General features: G+C 42.1%; 1 protein-coding gene across 1 annotated transcript in view; it reads left to right on the forward strand.

The window, feature by feature from the left end:
- Window positions 1-20,682, forward strand: part of PLEKHH2 (pleckstrin homology, MyTH4 and FERM domain containing H2) — a 222,179-nt gene that overhangs the window by 109,723 nt on the left and 91,774 nt on the right. The window contains exons 4-5 of the mRNA XM_069768602.1: window positions 13,120-13,269; window positions 14,638-14,721. Coding sequence (XP_069624703.1) covers window positions 13,120-13,269; window positions 14,638-14,721 — 234 coding nt within the window. The remainder of the gene's footprint in view (window positions 1-13,119; window positions 13,270-14,637; window positions 14,722-20,682) is intronic.

Consider the following 20,682-nt stretch of genomic DNA (forward strand, 5'->3'; position numbering starts at 1 on the left):
TGGTGGATAATGAATCTATAATATATGAAAGTTTAATTGTAATCATTACATTATGGTAAATAATGAAATTTAACACTATATGCTAATTTTTTGAGAAGGACCTGTATATCTATAATATAACGGTAGGAGCGTCACTCTGTCCGAAGCCTTTATAGACTGCGCAAGCGCGACGCTCCTAGCGTTAGATTATAGCCAGTGTCCGTATTCTAGAAAAAAAAATTGTGCCGGAAAGCGCGGACTGCACAGGCGCCGATTCCGGGAGCAAGGGGACATTTATGAACCGTAAACAGGGGACGTGGGGACACGGTGGACATGATCCCGCCCTCATGATGCTGTGGCAGTTCATGCCACAGCAATTTTTTACTTACGCCACCTGATTCCAGGCCATGAATGTCCCCCTGCTCCCGGAATCGGCGCCTGCGCAGTCCGTGCTTCCCGGCGCCATTTTCTTGGATACTGCAGTGTGTCTTCAAGAAAATGGCGCCAGAAAGCGCGAGACCATATACCAATATAAATGCTCGCCACCCGGGCGTAGAACGGGTTCAATAGCTAGTATATATATATATGGTAAATATTGGAGTGCTGCCTACCTTTTTTATCAAAATGCTACATGAATGTACAAAGGAGAAATCTAAATCTGAAAAATATTTGGTGTCATTGCCCTTTGGTTTCAAAATAGCATCAAGGAATGAATTCTTCTAGAGACACTTGCACAAATTTTTTGGAAAAATTCAACAGGAAGGTTGTTCCAAACATCTTGGAGAACTAAGCCCAGATCTCAGCCTGACCAATTATTATAAAGGACTGCGGTCAGGTATTCTAATTGAATATATATTATTTCACGCCTAGTGTGGCACAGCTGTGATTGCACGCTTTATAGCTGTGACCTTATATACATCTGTCATGGATGTATGTGAGTTTTATAATTTTTATAATAATTTAAATAAAGGTTAAATTTTATTTATTCACACTTTCCACCTCCTTCTCCCTTTTCATTAGTCTACAGTCTTCTTGGTGTGTACACCCATGTGAATAAATGTCCAATGAGATATGACAACTTTATTATTGTAGATTATTGTAGGCTTGTGAAAATTCTTCTAAAGGTACCGTCACACATAACGATATCGTTAACGATATCGTTGCTTTTTGTGACGTAGCAACGATATCGTTAACAAAATCGTTGTGTGTGACAGCGACCAACGATCAGGCCCCTGCTGGGAGATCGTTGGTCGCTGGGGAAAGTCCAGCACTTTATTTTGTCGCTGGATCTCCCGCTGACATCGCTGAATCGGCGTGTGTGATGCCGATCCAGCGATGTCTTCACTGGTAACCAGGGTAAATATCGGGTTACTAAGCGCAGGGCCGCGCTTAGTAACCCGATGTTTACCCTGGTTACCGTTGTAAATGTAAAAAAACAAACACTACATACTTACATTCCCGATGTGTCTGGTCATGTCCCCCGCCGTCAGCTTCCCGCACTGACTGGTGAGCGCCGGCCAGCCGTAAAGCACAGCGGTGACGTCACCGCTGTACTTTACGGCCGGCGCTCAGTCAGTGCGGGAAGCTGAAGGCAAGGGACCTGACCAGACACCGGGAATGTAAGTATGTAGTGTTTGTTTTTTTACATTTACAACGGTAACCAGGGTAAACATCGGGTTACTAAGCGCGGCCCTGCGCTTAGTAACCCGATGTTTATCCTGGTTACCCGGGGGACCTCAGGATCGTTGGTCGCTGGAGAGCTGTCTGTGTGACAGCTCTCCAGTGACCAAACAGCGACGCTGCAGCGATCGACATCGTTGTCGGTATCGCTGCAGCGTCGCTTAGTGTGACGGTACCTTAACTCTTTATGTAATCCCAGACATACTTAATTATGCTAATATCAAGGCTCTGTGGGGGGCTGGATCATCACTTTCAGGACTTCCTAATCTTCTTTACCCTGAAGATAGATCTTAAAGGGAACCGGTCACCAGTTTTGGCTGATATAAGGTACGACCTTCACCTTTCAGGGATGATATACAGCATTCTATAATGCTGTATATCAGCCCTGAAAGGTGATGGCCGTAACATACCATACTGTATATCGGCCAAAACTGGTGAGACAGGTTCTTTTTAACGACTTTGGCTGTATGTTTGGGGAGTATCTGCCTGTAATTCTCAGCATTGAGGATCACAAAAAATGGGCAATGTTGAGCTGCGTAGAAGCAGTGGTTGTACAAGGAAACTAAGTGCAGCAGATGAAAGACACATCATGATTACGTCACTTCGAAATCAGAAGACGTCCAGCAGTTCCATCAGCTCAGAACTGGCATCAACTTGTGGACCCCAGTTAAATCTATCTACTGTTTGGAGAAGTCTATGCAAAAGTGGTCGTCATGGAATAATTGTGGCCCAAAAACATATTTTCAACTTAGACATAAGGTCAAGTGATTCAACTATGCACAAAAAATTAGGACTTTGATATAGATAAATGTCAGCAGGAGCTCTGGATTGATGTGTGCCTAAGGGCTGGATAACAGTTCAATAATGAGTGTCTGCAGGTAGCAGGGAAGCTTTATCATGGTTCCTTGAATGTTTGGGCTCTATTTCAGCAAATTGAGTTGGGGATTTGGTCAGGAAAAATGGTGTCCTCAATGCTGAGAAATACAGGCAGATACTTATCTATCATGTCATACCATCAGGGAGTTGTTTGATTAGCTTCAAATTAATTCTGCATCTGGGCAATGACTCCAATGCAGCACCCCAGGTGATCGGTTGCTGCAGTGATGTTGCTTTTCCTTCAGGGAAGGTAATGTCATGCTCAGAGGCAAATGAGTTCTCTTCACCAGGTAAGGCACCCACACACAACATATTCCAAATCCAGGCCAGGAGGGGGAGCTCAGAGCTTCCCAATGCTATATGTATCCTGACCTGGAGGAGCTGGTCAGTTGGCCCAGGGAGACCAAGCAGAATAGTCTGGGAGAGACTGAAGTAGAAGGAAGTCTGGAACTGAGTGCAGACAGAGAGGCCTGGCAGTCATGAGGGAGCTGCAGCCTCTGGAAGGACAGATAACCTGGAAGGGTTGAATGTGGAGTAGCCGGAAGGGAAGGAGCACAGGAGAGGAACAGAGCTCAGAGGGGAAATGTGGCAGGACACCCTCAGAGCTGAAGCGCAGTACCAAGAACTGGGAGCCTGAGGCTTTTGTGGGACTCTAGGACACAGAGCAGAACAGGAGGGCACAACACTACACGTTAACTGCCCGCACCACGCCTCAGACGCAGCAGCAACTAAGGAGCCTGGGGCATGATAGAGTCCCTGTAAAAAGGCTCAAGCTGCCCGTCGTGCAGGTACCTGTCCCAGGACAGGGGGAAACTGGAGGACCCTGTAGGAAGCTTCAGGCAGCAGGGACCTCACCTTTAGCGGCGCAAGTTGGAAAGGCTCACGGATCTCTACTGGAACAAGGGAACTCTCCATTGCCTCTGATCTGGCCGGACCACCATCATCCATGCCTGGTACCCTGTAGTGTGGCCAGCAACCTACAGTTAACCAGGTAAAGAGTTAAAGCTTGTCTCCTCCATTTATTGGCCGGCTATACCATCCACGCCCTACACCATAGGACCCCTGGGGACCCTGATTCACCTGTGGGAAGTGCAACATCTGTGCTGTCGCAACATCCCCCAGGGGACCCCTTCAATGCAGCGTCGGTCCCACTACTGACCGAGCACCACAGGTGGCATCACAACAAACTTTGAACATTTTCCCCTTTATCGTGGAGGCCCAGGGCCACGGACTGGGTCACAGCCACCGTGACATCCCCCTTGCAACCGGACCCGGTACCGAGTCTCACAAACATACAGCCAGTGTCAATAAGAACTCTTTTAACTGAAAAGAAAAGTCCTGGAAGTGTTGATATGGCCCCCACAAAGCCCTGATCTAAGCATTATTGTGTCAATATGGTATAACATGAAGAGACAGAAGGATTTGCACAAACCACATTCACAGAAGATCTGTGGTGAGTTCTCCGAGATGTTTGGAAAAACCTCCCTGTCGGATTCCTTCAAAAACGTTATCCAAGTACAAATGTACCTAGAAGAATTGATGCTTTGGTGTTTTGAAGGCAAACTGCAGTCACACTAAATATTATTTTGACTCAGATTTGAAGTGATGGAACTTTCCGTGTGGGCACATATAGGGAGAGACCTGTCACTCCAAGGCAGTGGGCTGGGAGAAAACGCTGGGAACCCAACAGTCAAACTAGTCTCTTGTGCGATTTGATCCTCGACTTCTCTTAAACTGTATTTTTGCCTGAAAAGCTGCATTGTTTCAGACTCAAACATACCTGCCTGTGGATCAAGCAGCATGTATCAGCTGTCAGGTTCCCTTTAATAAAATACTGGTAGGTGACACTATTTTGATAACTTTTTTCTGTTATGTAATTTAAGGCTTTTTCACATTTCCATTGAGATTTTTATTTTAGTTTCTGTGGCAAGGTGATACTTGACTCATTATTATGACTTATTCTACAAAATTTGCAAAAGTTCTTGTCCTGGAAAATGTTGTCTCATTTGATGCAAACAGAAGGGATATGCCAAACGGAAAGTCATCACCAGCTTACATGGAAACACACGCCCTTGTAAAAGTTAGTGTCACTGTCACATAATTAATTTAAGCTTATTTTTGGTTGCCAATTTACGGGAAACATTTTCTTGTATGGATGAGGTGCTGGGGTGATTGGCTGCTTTTAATGGAGCAATGTTGTCACCTATTGGTCGAAGGTACTAAATAGCTGTTTAAAAATACAATTTTTAATTATCTGTTATTAAATTATATGGGAGGGATCAACAGGAATATGTGTCTAATATTCTTCATGGCCAACATTGCACAGATGAGAGGGACAGGGAATGCAGTTCTATCTTGTTTTTAGATGCATTTTTTGAGCAAAAATGAAGTCACTTTTTGTACAATATGTCAGTACTAGGCAGCTGTTCTGAGAGGTTGGTAGTGAAGCTGCGGCTCTACGTCTAACTTGGTTTCTTCTTTCTTCCAAACCATGGGAGGAAGAAACATTCAAGTGTTTTTGGCCAAAGTTTTCTGGTTGAGGAACAACATGGTGGTACTTGTTTTGCTAGCAATAAGTCAGCTCCACTTTGAGAGTGAAAGAGAACTGGAAAAGTGACTAGATTGTTTACTTTTGACTAGTGTTGAGCATTCCGATACCGCAAGTATCGGGTATCGGCCGATACTTGCGGTATCGGAATTCCGATACCGAGATCCGATATTTTTGTGATATCGGGTATCGGTATCGAATCAATAGGGATGTGTAAAATAAAGAATTAAAATAAAAAATATTGATATGCTCACCTCTCCGGCGGCCCCTGGACTTCACACTGCTAACCGGGAGGCTTCTTTGTTTAAAAAGCGCGCCTTTCGGACCTGTGAATGACGTCCCGGCTTCTGATTGGTCGCGTGCCGCCCATGTGACTGGCACGCGACCAATCAGAGGCCGCGACGTCATTCGCAGGTCCTCAATTCCTAGAATTAGCAGTTTTGTGAATGAGAATGACGTCGCGGCTTCTGATTGGCCGCGTGCCGGTCACATGGGCGGCACGCGGCCAATCAGAAGCCGGGACGTCATTCACAGGTCCGAAAGGCGCGCTTTTTAAACAAAGAAGCCTCCCGATTAGCAGCGTGAAGTCCAGGGGCCGCCGGAGAGGTGAGCATATCAATATTTTTTATTTTAATTCTTTATTTTACACATCCCTATGGATCCCAGGGCCTGAAGGAGAGTTTCCTCTCCTTCAGACCCTGGGAACCATGAGAATACCTTCCGATACTTGATGTCCCATTGACTTGTATTGGTATCGGATATCGGTATCGGCGATATCCGATATTTTTCGGGTATCGGCCGATACTATCCGATACCGATACTTTCAAGTATCGGACGGTATCGCTCAACACTACTTTTGACCATTATGACCTGTAGGATCCTCTAGAGCAGACATGGGCAAAGTGCACCCTTTGGCTGTTCTGGTGCAAACCGTGGACTTGGACAGCCAAAAGGTTTTATGCAGTGGTATTCCACACCATATGGCTGCCCTCTGTCCGGCGACTTATTTTTGCTTGTATCTGTATCCTCGAGATACGGATACCGGTGAAATCAATGATGAAACAGGAAGCAGACTGCTCTATCTTCCATCATTGAGCCTGTGCATCTGAGAATTCAGCAGGGGCAATTGCATCACTACATCGCTCCAGCTGTGGCGGACCGGAGCTGCAGCAGGAACAGGGGTTTTCTGAAACCGGAATACTCCTTTAAGGAAGTTTAACAGTTTGTGATTGTTCCAGAAAAAGTTAATTTCCCACTAAATGAAGAGCATTTATAACTGTTTGTTTTTAGAAGTGTTTTTACCACTTAGCCCCCCAAAAGATAACTGTATCACCGATAATACCAACTGTGCATGGAATTGCCCCTTAATTACTTGTGATTGACAATTTATGAAAGAGTATTGGGGGCAGCTGGGCAAATTTCCATTGTTTTGACAGATGAGAGCTGAGCTGCTGACAGATCTGGGGAGGCTGTCATGGGCCTTTTCAATGCAGTAAATAATCATCTCTGCAGGACTGTATTATTGCCATGACTCTCCTGCTGTACAGACTCTATAAAATTAATGAATTATGGGTATAAATTGCAAAGTTTTACTTGGCGCTATAGAAATATGCACAACTTCAACAACAAATGTATGGTGAGAGTAAGTTATCCTAATTTTCGATTTGTGATCTATTGCCAAGTATTCGTTTCTCATTAAATTCTGAATACTTGAAGCATCTTAACAGCTTAAAGAGTCACTGTTTCAGCAAACACTGCATACATTAATATTACAAGAAACGTTGTAATATATCCTGTAACAGAAATATTCTCCTTTCTCCAATTCTGAGCTGTCATGATCCAGGCCGGGGTTTGTTTCATGTTACTCTCTCCCCAGTCTGGTCATGCTGGGGTTAACCTTCTCTGCAACCTCTCTTCCCTCACCAGCATCCCCTGGTGGAGGTTGCGCTATACTGCACTGCAGCAGCAGTACATGAGCCACTTCTTTCCTCAACTCCAGAACTGATTGTTAATTTAAGGGTACTGCTAGAATCTGTCTCGAGAGATAAATTGAACTCATCTCGCTGAAGGACCAAATTACATGTTACCAACAAAAGTTTATGGAAAGGGGACTGGACAGTGTGCTGGAGAAACACACAGAGATGGTGTGCTACTTTTTAATGTTATGCCAGTGCTGGATTCACAGCTACACTGTAATGTTCTTCTTGTTATTGCTTCTGAGGGTGTACTAAAGAAAGACAGGGGAGCAGGATATCCTCATCTCTATGTGTGCTGTATATGAGAAGGAAATGACAAGGGAACAAAGAAAGGGTAATAGAATGTTATCCAGATTAACCCAGTGACCAGAGAAAGTTCCTCTCATCTTTTCGTAGTGGATCCAAACAGGTTGGGTAGCACTGTGGCTTAGTGGTTAGCACGTAGACTTGCAGGGTTGGGGGTTCTAGTTGTGAAACCAACTGAGAAATTATGGGATAAAGCTAATATACATGTTATTCTCCCATCAAGCATTGCACGACTGATCTTCTTAATGAGGGCCAGCACCCCCCACATCCCAAAGCTCCACATACTCACTTACCATCACCTTCTGGATCCAGCACAAACCAAGGAGCAGAATGTTACAAGATTGGATGTTTCTCTGATGACGTTCAAGTTATCTGACTAATCATCCAATCACAAGCCACAGTGTTATAAAATTATAATGTAATTTATTTATTTTATTCACTTCTGCAGATCTTTACAGACATTATCACTGTCCCCATTGGGGCTCACAATCTACATTCTTTATCAGTATGTCTTTGGAGTGTGGGAGGAAACAGGAGAAGCCGTAGGAAACCCACAAGGGGAGAACATACAAACTCCTTGGAGATGTTCTCGTTAGTGGGATTTGAACCCAGGACCCCAGTTCTAAAAGGCTGCAGTGCTTAACCACTGAGCCACCGTGCTGCCCATTTTCCTTAACCCCATGGTATCGAGTTCTGCGTTGACACTGTGTACAATAACAGTTTTTGCATTTTTATGTGTGAATAAGATTGTGGGTTTTATGCAAATTGGTGGCACAAAATGGACAATGTCATGTAAGTTCTTTGTGGGAAATCTGTGAATCACACCAGGCCAAGATTAAGCTTCACCATAACAAAGAATAAGGTGCATAGAAAGGAAGGATGGACAGATGAATGATCAAACGGCGGCTTTATGTGAACTCCCAGGCCCTAGTCATTTTGAGATGAGATGCAGATGGAGGAACTTCCTCTGGATATTTTGCGGTAGCGGTTAATTAAAGGTCTGGAGCTAAACAGTCGTTAGTAATGTAAAGTATAGTAATTAGATCTTAGCTAACTACCATGCTAATATCTAATAATGTTTATATTTCCACTAGGAGGATAAGTCAGTAAAGGTTTTAGTTTGCATGTTGGGTATGCCCCCTACAGGAAAGACATAATTTGACCTCAGTGACCAATGTAACCTTTCCTTTAAAATATTCCATAACTTATTTGACAACTTTATGTAATTTCTAGAAGTTAAGCTAAACTGTGTATTCTGACACTATTCCAGCAGTACTTGCTACAGTTGATTTTTGGAGGGATCGGACCTGACGAGCTTTGCCTCCTCTCCCCATGCAGATCAATTAAACTTGGGGGCTCATAACCCTGTTATTTATTCCCCAGTTGTCTTTCCTTGGTTCACTTTTTGTAGGTACTAAGATTTGGAGTATACAACTGCAGGAATATGCTTAGAGGGACATGTTAAGAGGAAACTGTGAACAGGATTTTTGCTGCGTAATCTGAGAGCAGCATGATGTAGGGGCAGACACTCTGATTCCAGCAATGTGTTACTTACTAGTCTGGGTGTAGCTGTTTCAATTAAATCAGTGTTTTATTAGCAGGAGATTATCACTACAGGACTAGGTGTCTCATGCCTCCTAGTCAACTGCTGTGTGTAACTCCGCCCCCACCAGTGATTGTACAGTGTACACAGAAGTCTGCCAATCAGTGGTGTGGGCGGGGTTATACAGAACTCCGCTAGATCTGCATCAAACAGTGATTTTATCTAAATGACAGCATGCAGACCACAAAGTGACACATCACTGGAATCAGGGTCTCTGTCCCTACATCATGCTGCTTTCTTTAAGAGGACTCACATAGCGAAAAGTTGAGGACCAAACCTATTTGGCTATAAATACTAGGTTTACATACAGGGAAGTGGGGGGCCATATCTTAGTAATGGCGAAGCGCAGGAACAAAAGAAAATTGATGCTGGATTCAGGAGATCAGCGGCATTTACACCAGGTAAAATTATATATTTACGGCAAGCGAGACATTTTTTAAAAAAAGTAAAACGCCATGTTTTCTTTATGTAAATTCCAAGTTATTTGCAGGTGGGCACTTCAGGAGGATTTGGCATTGTCAGAGTGATTTTCCGTATGTTATTTAATGGGTGTTAGTTAATGTTTGAGCAGTGTTTTCGTGACACAGTCCTCATGACCCGCCGCTCAGGATACAATTTTCGTATGTGTTGCACATTAATGGAGAAGCTCCGTCACCTTGTTCTAACCCCGCGATGTTGTTGAAGGTAAAGTCTTCTGAGCACAGTACACATGGACAGCAGATGCTTCACCCCCATGACTAATTGTAATGGGAATAAGTGGCCCCTGATGAACATTTAAAGAGTGATGAGGCTTCCTGATGTAGCCAGGTGACCTCACACCTAATGTAAGGCAGTCAGTTGGAAGCATTTAACATCACAATGTCGTCCCCATTGAATATTCAGAGGATTATTTCACATGAATGAAATCAGAGACTGGGTGAAAACTTTTCCTAGGATTATTCAATGATCCAGACGTCCGTGCAAATCATTCTGAGATTGGACCGAAATGCACAGACTAGCCGCTGCTCTCCCGACCCAATCGTGACCGGCCCATAGAAATACATGAAACCATCAGGCATGTGTCAGAAGACCCTGACGTGTCGGAAGACCCGCGGCCAGTCCATGCATTGAGGACCGATTTGCACAGACATCTGAATGATCCGTTAAAGAAGAATTCTGGCTGTAAGACATAAGGTCTATAGTCACATCACCCCCTCTAAGGCTGGGGCTGGGTCAAACCAGTATATTTTCTCTCAGTCGAGAGAACAGGCCAAAGATGCAGAGCGTGATCACAGTGGGATCTGATATTCTCACATGAGGAGAAGATGGAAAAAAAATGTCCCCATTTTGTCCATTCTGTGAGACGGTGAGCGGAGTCATGGCCGATAATTGGATCCAACTCGGGCATGCTATGAACGTTTCCTTGGACCAACTCGATTTGTGGAAAAAGTTAGACATATTCACAGCCACATAGAGTAACATTGGTCGGAATGGGATCAGATGTTTTTTTTCGGAACGCACTCGGATCAAAAATATGCCCTAAGGGGTTCATTACAAAATAAAGTAATATCCATTACTTACTATTCCGATCCCTAGTTTCTCCTATTGTCTCTGCCGGAACCAGAGGTGATGACATCTCCGATATAACATATCACCGGCCTATATGGCCACGTGTGCATTTATGACTCCAATGTTTAGGTGGCTAATGAACGGGATGCCATCCCACATCCCACCCATCTGTTTCCTGCCTGTAGCAGTCAATCGGTGTTCTCAGCTGTTATGTGGCTGATGGTGAGACCACCAGAGCACTGGCACAGTTTTGTGATTGTGGGTGTCTTTAAGACTGTACCCCAAATTTTATCACTCATCCTGTGGAGGTTGTTTAAGGAATATAATATTCTAAAAATTTAGATTATCTCTCAACAATGAAGAAGGGTTGGAAAATTGTCTAAAATCACAGTCCCGGATTCATCATTTGCGTGGGTTTTTGTAAGTCATTTTTTTGTCTTGTCTCTCTCTTTGCCGTGTCAGATTATGTGCTAAATTCATCAACATTCTGCACGATAGTTGATGAATTCTGCTCAAATTCAGTTTAAAGTTGTACAATATTTTAAAATGTGACTTATTACGGTAGTCTTCAACCGCGTAAAAGTGAAGACTTCTAAAAATACGCTAGTGGAATACACTGGCACAAGAAAAGACTTGAGTAACAAATGAAATGAAGACATCTAGAACTTGCAGCTACGACCACACTAATTAACAAAATGAAAAGTGGGAAAGAGCTTTCGAAATGGCACAGAATTGGTGCATCACAAATAATGAATTGGGAGAATAAAAAACAACAAAAATTAGAGAAAATAAATACAAAAAAGTCCATATTCATTGACGAAATTCGGCCACAAAGTAGTGGCAATCTGTCCCTTCTCATGCCATTGCTGACAGCTCCTCGGACAATGAATGTCTTTTCTTAGTCCAAATAGTCGATCTCTGTAAACTTCTCTCTACAGATAAACAATTAAATGCTCGTTTGAGGAATGTCACAGGACAGGCAACACATGCAATGGACGCTCACTATGACTTTAAAAGGACATATTTAGTATTACTACTATGAGATTCTACAAAACAGATATAAAGCCTCCAGACATATCTATTGACACCCTGACAGATGTCCGGGGGAACACTGGAATTTTACTTTTAAGCTTCCGTTTTCTAATATGTCTTGGTCAGCTTCACTGCTGACCATAGTATTGAGCATCTTTCATAGACCCTTCAATCGAAAATAAGTAACCCACAATGTTAGTTTCATTACCATAGGAGTTAGTAAGGAATGAAATACTAATTCTTGTTAATCTTTTCACATAAACTAATAGTAGATACCTTGGGGATTAAGAGATAGCGTAGGTTTTCTCTTTTTTTTCATGCCTCAGTGGATTTACAATAAAAAATAATGCCCGACCATGCCTCTAGTCCGAACTGTCAATCTTCAGGAAAATATCAACCCACGGGAAACAGGGTTGTTGATGGACAGTTCGTTCTGTGATGATATCTGCCTGATGTCTTGTTTAACGGTGCAATTCTATTAAATCTTCTTTATTGAAATTTATTATTTTATTTTATTATTATGTGCTATTTTTTATGTCTGTAAACCAAATTAAATCATTGAAAAACATTAGATGAACATTGATGGGGAAGACCTGGCAAAAGAAATGTCCAGAAATATGGAAGCAGCTTACAAAATGTAACTTCTCTTCTCAATACACGGAGAATTAGATCTTTGAACTAATTCTTCGGTAACGGTTCCTCAGCCAAGGACTCACAAGCTCCTATAAGTATCATTATGGTTACTATTTAACTTGTGATCTGCTTCATGCTGCTTAAACTGCGGCCAGAATTAATCAGATCCTGGTTGCACGATTGCCGCCAGGTATATTTCTTAATGAAACACTTCAAAATTTTAGAGAAAATGTACGGTCCTTTAAAGACTATAGCCAGAGATGAAACTAGTCCGGTGCCGTTCCCAGCTGGTTCTTCCCAGCATTGCTTCAGTGACTGACAAATCTCTCACAAATCTACAAAGGGAGACACCTGTCAATCACCTAGAGCAGTGTTCCCCAAGTCCGGTCCTCAAGAGCCACCAACAGGTCAAGTTTTGAGGATTTCCTTAGTATTGCACAGGTGATAATTGCATCACCTGGACAAGCAAGCATTCAATGACCTGTGCAATACTAAGGAAATCCTTAAAACATGACCTGTTGGTGGCTCTTGAGGACCGGACTTGGGGAACACTGACCTAGAGAGATGCTGGGAAGAGACAGTTGGGTCTTCAAGGTCTATTTTCTCTGGAAATGCAGGATACCAGGCGGAAATTTAGTCATTTAGACAGCATGAGTGGTTCCCTTTAATATTGGCTAGAAAATAAATCCAAGCTTTGAACAATATAATCCAGAAATAATCCAGGTTTTAGCTGCGTACTTCTTTAGGTATACAGTACACTACCTATGAGGGGGTACTCTCCTTCTGTAAGGATATGAGCCAATTTGGGTCAGGTTTCAAGGCTCTTATATGGGTTGGATATTGACTTGTGTGACGATAGATACAGTTGTCTTTCTTGTAGAGGAGAGCTACTTCAGCATCTTTATTCAAGGGTTTAAAGACACATGTGTTTCATATAGGTTCAGATTATGGAAGAAAAGCTAAAAGCTGCCGATGTGCACACCAGCGAATCCGAGATGAGATGGTACAAGAAGAGTCAAGAACTGGAAGTATTAGCACAGGAGAAGGATGAAATAATCCAGTGCTTGGAGCAAGAGCTAGAAGAACAGGTGAAAACCCCCTACATTGTAATCAATATTTTGTCCTTTTTTTCTAAATACATTGTTTATTGGTGAACCACAATCGGAAACAGTAGAATACAAGTACGATACAAAACTGACAAGTCGAGATAATGGAGGACAATAATTAGGACATTCTTCACGTCTTTGTGTAATAGTTCACATATTTATGGTTCAATAACTTTTATTGAAAGTAAAACAGGTGGAGAGTGCTAACACAGACCAATATGAAATAAAATCCAGTGTCTGTCTGGCTTCAAGAGACATCTGGAATTAATAGTGATGGCGAAAAAACGTATACAGTTACATCTTATAGATACATTTATATTGAAAGTATGAAACACATATCATTTTCTGTGATAAAACTCAGTTTAAGTGAACGAAGAGATAGAAAAGATAAAAAGGAAGGAGGAAGACAAGAAAGACACAGTATGGTCAAATTTATGGTCAAATTTCCCCTACATTTTGCTATCCTTAGTTTTTGCTCACCTTGAAAATACCTAGTGGGCAGCTGTAGAAAGACCCTCTGCTCGAAAAAGTTAGGTTCAAACTTGGCTGAGTTGCAAGTTCCATCATTTTCATAGGAAGAAAAAGTGTGGCAAGTACCAATTTCCTGGAAACCAACCTCCCGGTATAATCAGTAGGGTCCATATGGTGCTGTTGGTGTCCATCATGGTACATGTCAATTTTCCACAGTTTTTAAATTGATTTAACAGAAAACAGAACAAAAAATGCAACTCTGAATGCTGGTGTGAAGCAGACCTAACCTGAAAATGATATCTTCCTATCTCCATTCAAATAGGTTTGGCCAAGAGGGTGAAAATTTGTGGCAAACTTTGTAGTAGAAGGTGTGGAGTGCCTGTGGAGAGTCCTGGTGTCCAGGAGATGGTTAGACCTTCAGGAGAAACAGCAGAGCTAAAATAGAAAACTCTCCACACATTAATTGGACAGAAAGAATCAAAAACTCTTCTTTTGCACAACATATTTCCTACAATCTATTCTCCTGGAACATCTGTTAGGCTTCTGAAATAAGAGGAGACCCGGCGGACCTCCAGAAAAACTAGCAAATCCCTTAAACTCAACTAAAGCCTCTCAAGAACCTCCCGGAAATCAGTCAGAAATCAGTGTGGAGAGGGAATGGTTTCCAAAGCATTGGCATGGCTGTGGCCATAGATTCCCAGTCACAACAGCAATCATCATCCTCATTAGAGTCGAAAAAAACTACAAAAAATATTTGCACAGGCTTTGCTTTACTTTATCGTATATTGATATTTTATCCTACATTATGTTGTGTATTCAGATTTACCCTAGCAATGGCGGTTTTATTAATGTGATACTTCTTTATGTTTACTGTCGTAGAAACAAGTACGGATACAAGAGGCAAAAATCATAGAAGATAAAGCTGCGAAGATTAAAGACTGGGTGACGGGAAAGCTGCGAGAGGTAGGTAACAGGATAACTCTTCCTTTTAACTCTACATGATGGTAAAACATATAAACTAAGTCAAATATTTCTACATGGTTTAGTGCTAGAAATTTACAACTCAGCTGCAGTATTTACTGAAGATCTGGGGTTGGTTTTAGAATAATAACTATAACAAATTGTCTTATGACTGATGGTTATTATAAAGAGTGGTTAGAATATTTAGGGATTTTACAATAAATTAGGATTGGGACACAGAGTACATCAGCCATTCTCCATAAATTCGTTTGATGCCTCAAGTTTGGTTCAGCAGAACTATTTGTCGGGTCTGGATGTTACATCTCAAATAAGGATCATTAAATACAGTGGCATATAAAAGTTTGGGCACCCCTGGTCAAAATTACTGTTATTGTGAACAGTTACGCAAGTTGAAGAAGAGATGATCTCCTAAAGGCTTAAAATCAAAGATGACACATTTCCTGTTTCTTTTCAGCAAAAAAAGTGTATATATTTTCGTCTTTTACATTTTACAAATTGCAAAAATGAAAATGGGAGGAATTTGTATGCTCAGGTAACTTTCACCAAGGTTTCAAACCTTAAGTAACCTGTTAGGGTTATGGTTTGTTCACTATCATCGTTAGGAAATGCCAGGAGATGCAAATTTCTCAACTTTATAAAAACCCAGCCTCCTCTAACCTTGTGCCTAAAATTCAGTAGCCATGGGTTCTTCTAAGCAGCTGCCTAGCACTGTGAAAATTAAAATGGTGGAGGCCCACAAATCAGGATACGGCTGTAAAGATAGTAAAGCGTTTTCAAGTTGCCCCCTCCTCAGTTCGAAATATAATTAAGAAATGGCAGTTAACAGGAACAGTGAAGGACAAGATAAGGTCTGGAAGACCAAGCAAGATTTCAGAGAGAGCTGCTCGTAGTATTGCTAGAGAGAGAAATCAAAACACCCACTTGACTTCAAAAGACCTTCAGAAAGATTTAGCAGACTCTGGAGTTGTGGTACATTGTTCTACTGTTCAGAGACACCTGCATAAATATGACCTTCATGGAAGAGTCATTCGAAGAAAACCTCTCCTGTGTTCTCATCATGAAATTCAGCATCTTTCAAAAGAACATTTTAACAAGCCTGATGCATTTTGGAAACAAGTCCTGTGGACTGCTGAGGTTAAAATATAACTCTTTGGGCACAATGATGAAAGGTATGTGTGGAGAAAAAAGGGCACAGAATTTCAGAAAAAGAAAATCTTGCCAACCATTAACCCCTTAATCCCATATGACGTACTATCCCGTCGAGGTGGGGTGGGCCTTAATTCCCACCGACGGGATAGTACGTCATAGCGATCGGCCGCGCTCACGGGGGGGAGCGCGGCCGATCGCGGCCGGGTGTCAGCTGCCTATCGCAGCTGACATCCGGCACTATGTGCCAGGAGCGGTGACGGACCGCTCCCGGCACATTAACCCCCGGCACACCGCGATCAAAGATGATCGCGGTGTGCCGGCGGTGCAGGGAAGCATCGCGCAGGGAGGGGGCTCCCTGCGTGCTTCCCTGAGACGATCGGTACACGGTGATGTACTCACCGTGTACCGAGCGTCTTCTCCCTGCAGTCCCCGGATCCAAAATGGCCGCGGGGCTGCATCCGGGTCCTGCAGGGAGCACTTCCGGGTCAGGAGCAGGCTGCAGCTGCAGCTCTAATCCTGCCCGGCTGTTTGTCAGATCACCAATCTGACAGAGTGCTGTGCACACTGTCAGATCAGTGATCTGTGATGTCCCCCCCGGGACAAAGTGAAAGAGTAAAAAAAAAAATTTCCACACGTGTAAAAAAAAAAAAATCCTAAATAAAGAAGAAAAAAATATATATTATTCCCATAAATACATATCTTTATCTAAAAAAACAAAAAAAAAACAATAAAAGTACACATATTTAGTATTGCCGCGTCCGTAACGACCCAACCTATAAAACTGTCCCACTAGTTAACCCCTTCAGTGAACACCGTAAGAAAAAAAAAAAAAAACGAGCCAAAAAACAGCCCTTTATTATACCGCCGAACAAAAAGTGGAATAACACGCGATCAAAAAGACGGATATAAATAACCATAGTACCGCTGAAAACGTCATCTTGTCCCGCAAAAAACGAGCTGCCATATAGCATAATAACCAAAAAAATAATAAAGTTATAGTCCTCAGAATAAAGCAATGCCAAAATAATTATTTTTTCTATAAAATAGCTTTTATCGTATAAAAGCGCCAAAACATAAAAAAATGATATAAATGAGATATCGCTATAATCGTACTGACCCGAAGAATAAAACTGCTTTATCAATTTTACCAAACGTAGAACAGTATAAACGCCTCCCCCAAAAGAAATTAATGAATAGCTGGTTTTTGGTCATTCTGCCTCACAAAAAATCAGAATAAAAAGCGATCAAAAACTGTCACGTGTCCAAAAATGTTATCAATAAAAACGTCAACTCGTCCCGCAAAAAACAAGACCTCACATGACTCTGTGGACCAAAATATGGAAAAATTATAGGTCTCAAAATGTGGAGACGCAAAAACTTTTTTGCTATAAAAAGCGTCTTTTAGTGTGTGACGGCTGCCAATCATAAAAATCCGATATAAAAAACGCTATAAAAGTAAATCAAACCCCCCTTCATCACCCCCTTAGTTAGGCTAGGTTCACATTGCGTTAATGGGTTAACGCTAACGGACAGCGTTGCACGGCGAAAATGTCGCAATTATCGCCGTGCAACGGGTCCGTTAGCGCACCCATTGACAGCAATGTGATTTTCGGGTGTAGCGCATCGCTACAGCGTGCCATTTTCGGCTCGCGCTAGCAAGGTGCCGTTCTTTTGTGGCGCGCCTCGGATGCTGCTTGCAGCATCCGCGGCGCGCCCGAGGTCCGATCCCCGATCTTCCAGAGCGACCACTAAACGCGACCACTAAACGCGACACCTAAAAAGACATTGCGTTAGCTCAATCCTCTAGCGCTAGTGCTAAACGGATTGCCCTAACACAATGTGAACCTAGCCTTAGGGAAAAATAATAAAATTAAAAAAAATGTATTTATTTCCATTTTCCCATTAGGGTTAGGGCTAGGGTTAGGGTTAGGGTTAGGGCTAGGGTTAGGGCTAGGGTTAGGGCTAGGGTTAGGGTTTGGATTACATTTACGGTTGGGATTAGAATTGGGGGTGTGTCAGGGTTAGGTGTGTGGTTAGGATTACAGTTGGGATTAGGGTTAGGGGTGTGTTTGGATTAGGGTTTCAGTTATAATTGGGGTTTCCACTGTTTAGGCACATCAGGGGCTCTCCAAACGCGACATGGCGTCCGATCTCAATTCCAGCCAATTCTGCATTGAAAAAGTAAAACAGTGCTCCTTCACTTTCGAGCTCTCCCGTGCGCCCAAACAGGGGTTTACCCCAACATATGGGGTATCAGCATACTCGAGACAAATTGGACAACAACTTTTTGGGTCCAAGTTCTCTTGTTATCCTTGGGAAAATAAAAATTTGGGTGGCTAAAAATCATTTTTGTGGGAAAAAAAAGGATTTTTTATTTTCACGGCTCTGCGTTGTAAACTGTAGTGAAACACTTGGGGGTTCAAAGTTTTCACAACACATCTAGATAAGTTCCTTGGGAGGTCTAGTTTCCAATATGAGGTCACTTGTGGGGGGTTTGTACTGTTTGGGTACATCAGGGGCTCTGCAAATGGAACGTGACGCCTGCAGACCAATCCATCTAAGTCTGCATTCCAAATGGCGCTCCTTCCCTTCCGAGCTCTGCCATGCGCCCAAACAGTGGTTCCCCCCCACATATGGGGTATCAGTGCACTCAGGACAAATTGGACAACAACTTTTGGGGTCCAATTTATTCTGTTACCCTTGTGAAAATACAAAACTGGGGGCTAAAAAATAATTTTTGCGAAAAAAGTTTTTTTTTATTTTCACGACTCTGCGTTATAAACTGTAGTGAAACACTTGGGGGTTCAAAGCTCTCAAAACACATCTAGATAAGTTCCTTAGCGGGTCTAGTTTCCAAAATGGTGTCACTTGTGGGGGGTTTTAATGTTTAGGCACATCAGGGGCTCTCCAAACCAACATGGCGTCCCATCTTAATTCCAGTCAATTTTGCATTGAAAAGTCAAATGGCGCTCCTTCCCTTCCGAGCTCTGCTATGCGCCCAAAAAGTGGTTGACCCCCACATATGGGGTATCGTCGCACTCAGGACAAATTGCACAACAACTTTTGTGGACTAATTTCTTCTCTTACCCTTGGGAAAATAAAAAATTGGGGGCGAAAAGATAATTTTTGTGAAAAAATATGATTTTTTATTTTTACGGCTCTGCATTATAAACTTCTGTGAAGCACTTGTTGGGTCAAAGTGCTCACCACACATCTAGATAAGTTCCTTAGGGTGTCTACTTTCCAAAATGGTGTCACTTGTGGGGTGTTTCAATGTTTAGGCACATCAGGGGCTCTCCAAACGCAACATGGCGTCCTATCTCAATTCCTGTCAATTTTGCATTGAAAAGTAAAATGGCGCTCCTTCCCTTCCGAGCTCTGCCATACGCCCAAACAATGGTTTACACCCATATATGGGGTATCAGCGTACTCAGGACAGATTGTACAACAACTTTTGGCATCCATTTTATCCTGTTACCCTTGGTAAAATAAAACAAATTGGAGCTGAAATAAATTTTGTGTGAAAAAAAGTTAAATATTCATTTTTATTTAAACATTCCAAAAATTCCTGTGAAACCCCTGAAGGGTTAATAAACTTCTTGAATGTGGTTTTGAGCACCTTGAGGGGTGCAGTTTTTAGAATGGTGTCACACTTGGGTATTTTCTATCATATAGACCCCTCAAAATGACTTCAAATGAGATGTGGTCCCTAAAAAAAAAATGGTGTTGTAAAAATGAGAAATTGCTGGTCAACTTTAACCCTTATAACTCCCTAACAAAAAAAAATTTTGGTTCCAAAATTGTGCTGATGTAAAGGAGACATGTGGGAAATGTTAGTTATTAAGTATTTTGCGTGACATATCTCTGTGATTTAAAGGCATAAAAATTTAAAGTTGGAAAATTGCGAAATTTTCAACATTTTCGCCAAATTTCCATTTTTTTCACAAATAAACGCAAGTTATATCGAATAAATTTTACCACTACCATGAAGTACAATATGTCACGAGAAAACAATGTCAGAATCGCCAAGATCCGTTAAAGCGTTCCAGAGTTATAACTTCATAAAGGGACAGTGGTCAGAATTGTAAAAATTGGCCCGGTCATTAACGTGCAAACCACCCTCGGGGCTTAAGGGGTATAGCTTGGGTGGTGGATCAATCATGCTTTGGGGTTATGTTCCATCCAATGGCATGGGGAACATTTCACAGGTAGAAGAAAGAATGGATTCAATGAAATTTCAACAAATTCTTGATGTAAATATCGTAACACTATCTGTAAAAAAGTTAAGGAAGGCTTCTACAAATGGATAATGATCCTAAACACACGTCACAATCCACAATAGACGACCTCAAAAGGTGAAAGCTGAAGATTTTACTATGGCCCGCAGAGTCCCCTGATCTGAACATCATTGAAAATCTGTGGCTAGACATCAAAACAGCAGTGCATGCAAGACGATCCAGGAATCTCGCAGAACTGGAAGAATTTTCCACGGAAGAATGGATGAAAATCCCTCAAAAAAGAATTGAAAGACTTGTCTGGCTACAAAAACCATTTACAAGCTGTGATACTTGCAAAAGGGGTTGCTACTAGGTACTAACCATCCCGGGTGCTCAAACGTTTGCATCGACTAATTTTCCTTTTCGTAATTTTTAAAATAGATCAAAATATATATTTTTCTTTTTGCCTAAATTACAAAGGAAATGTGCAATCTCTAACTTTAGGCCTTTTAGAGATCATGTAATCTTAAACTTGATTAACACTAGGACTACTGGACTCGTGACCCCGACTAGAACT

The sequence above is a fragment of the Ranitomeya imitator genome, chromosome 5 (assembly GCF_032444005.1).
Source record: "Ranitomeya imitator isolate aRanImi1 chromosome 5, aRanImi1.pri, whole genome shotgun sequence".
In the NCBI taxonomy this organism is placed as follows: domain Eukaryota; kingdom Metazoa; phylum Chordata; class Amphibia; order Anura; family Dendrobatidae; genus Ranitomeya; species Ranitomeya imitator.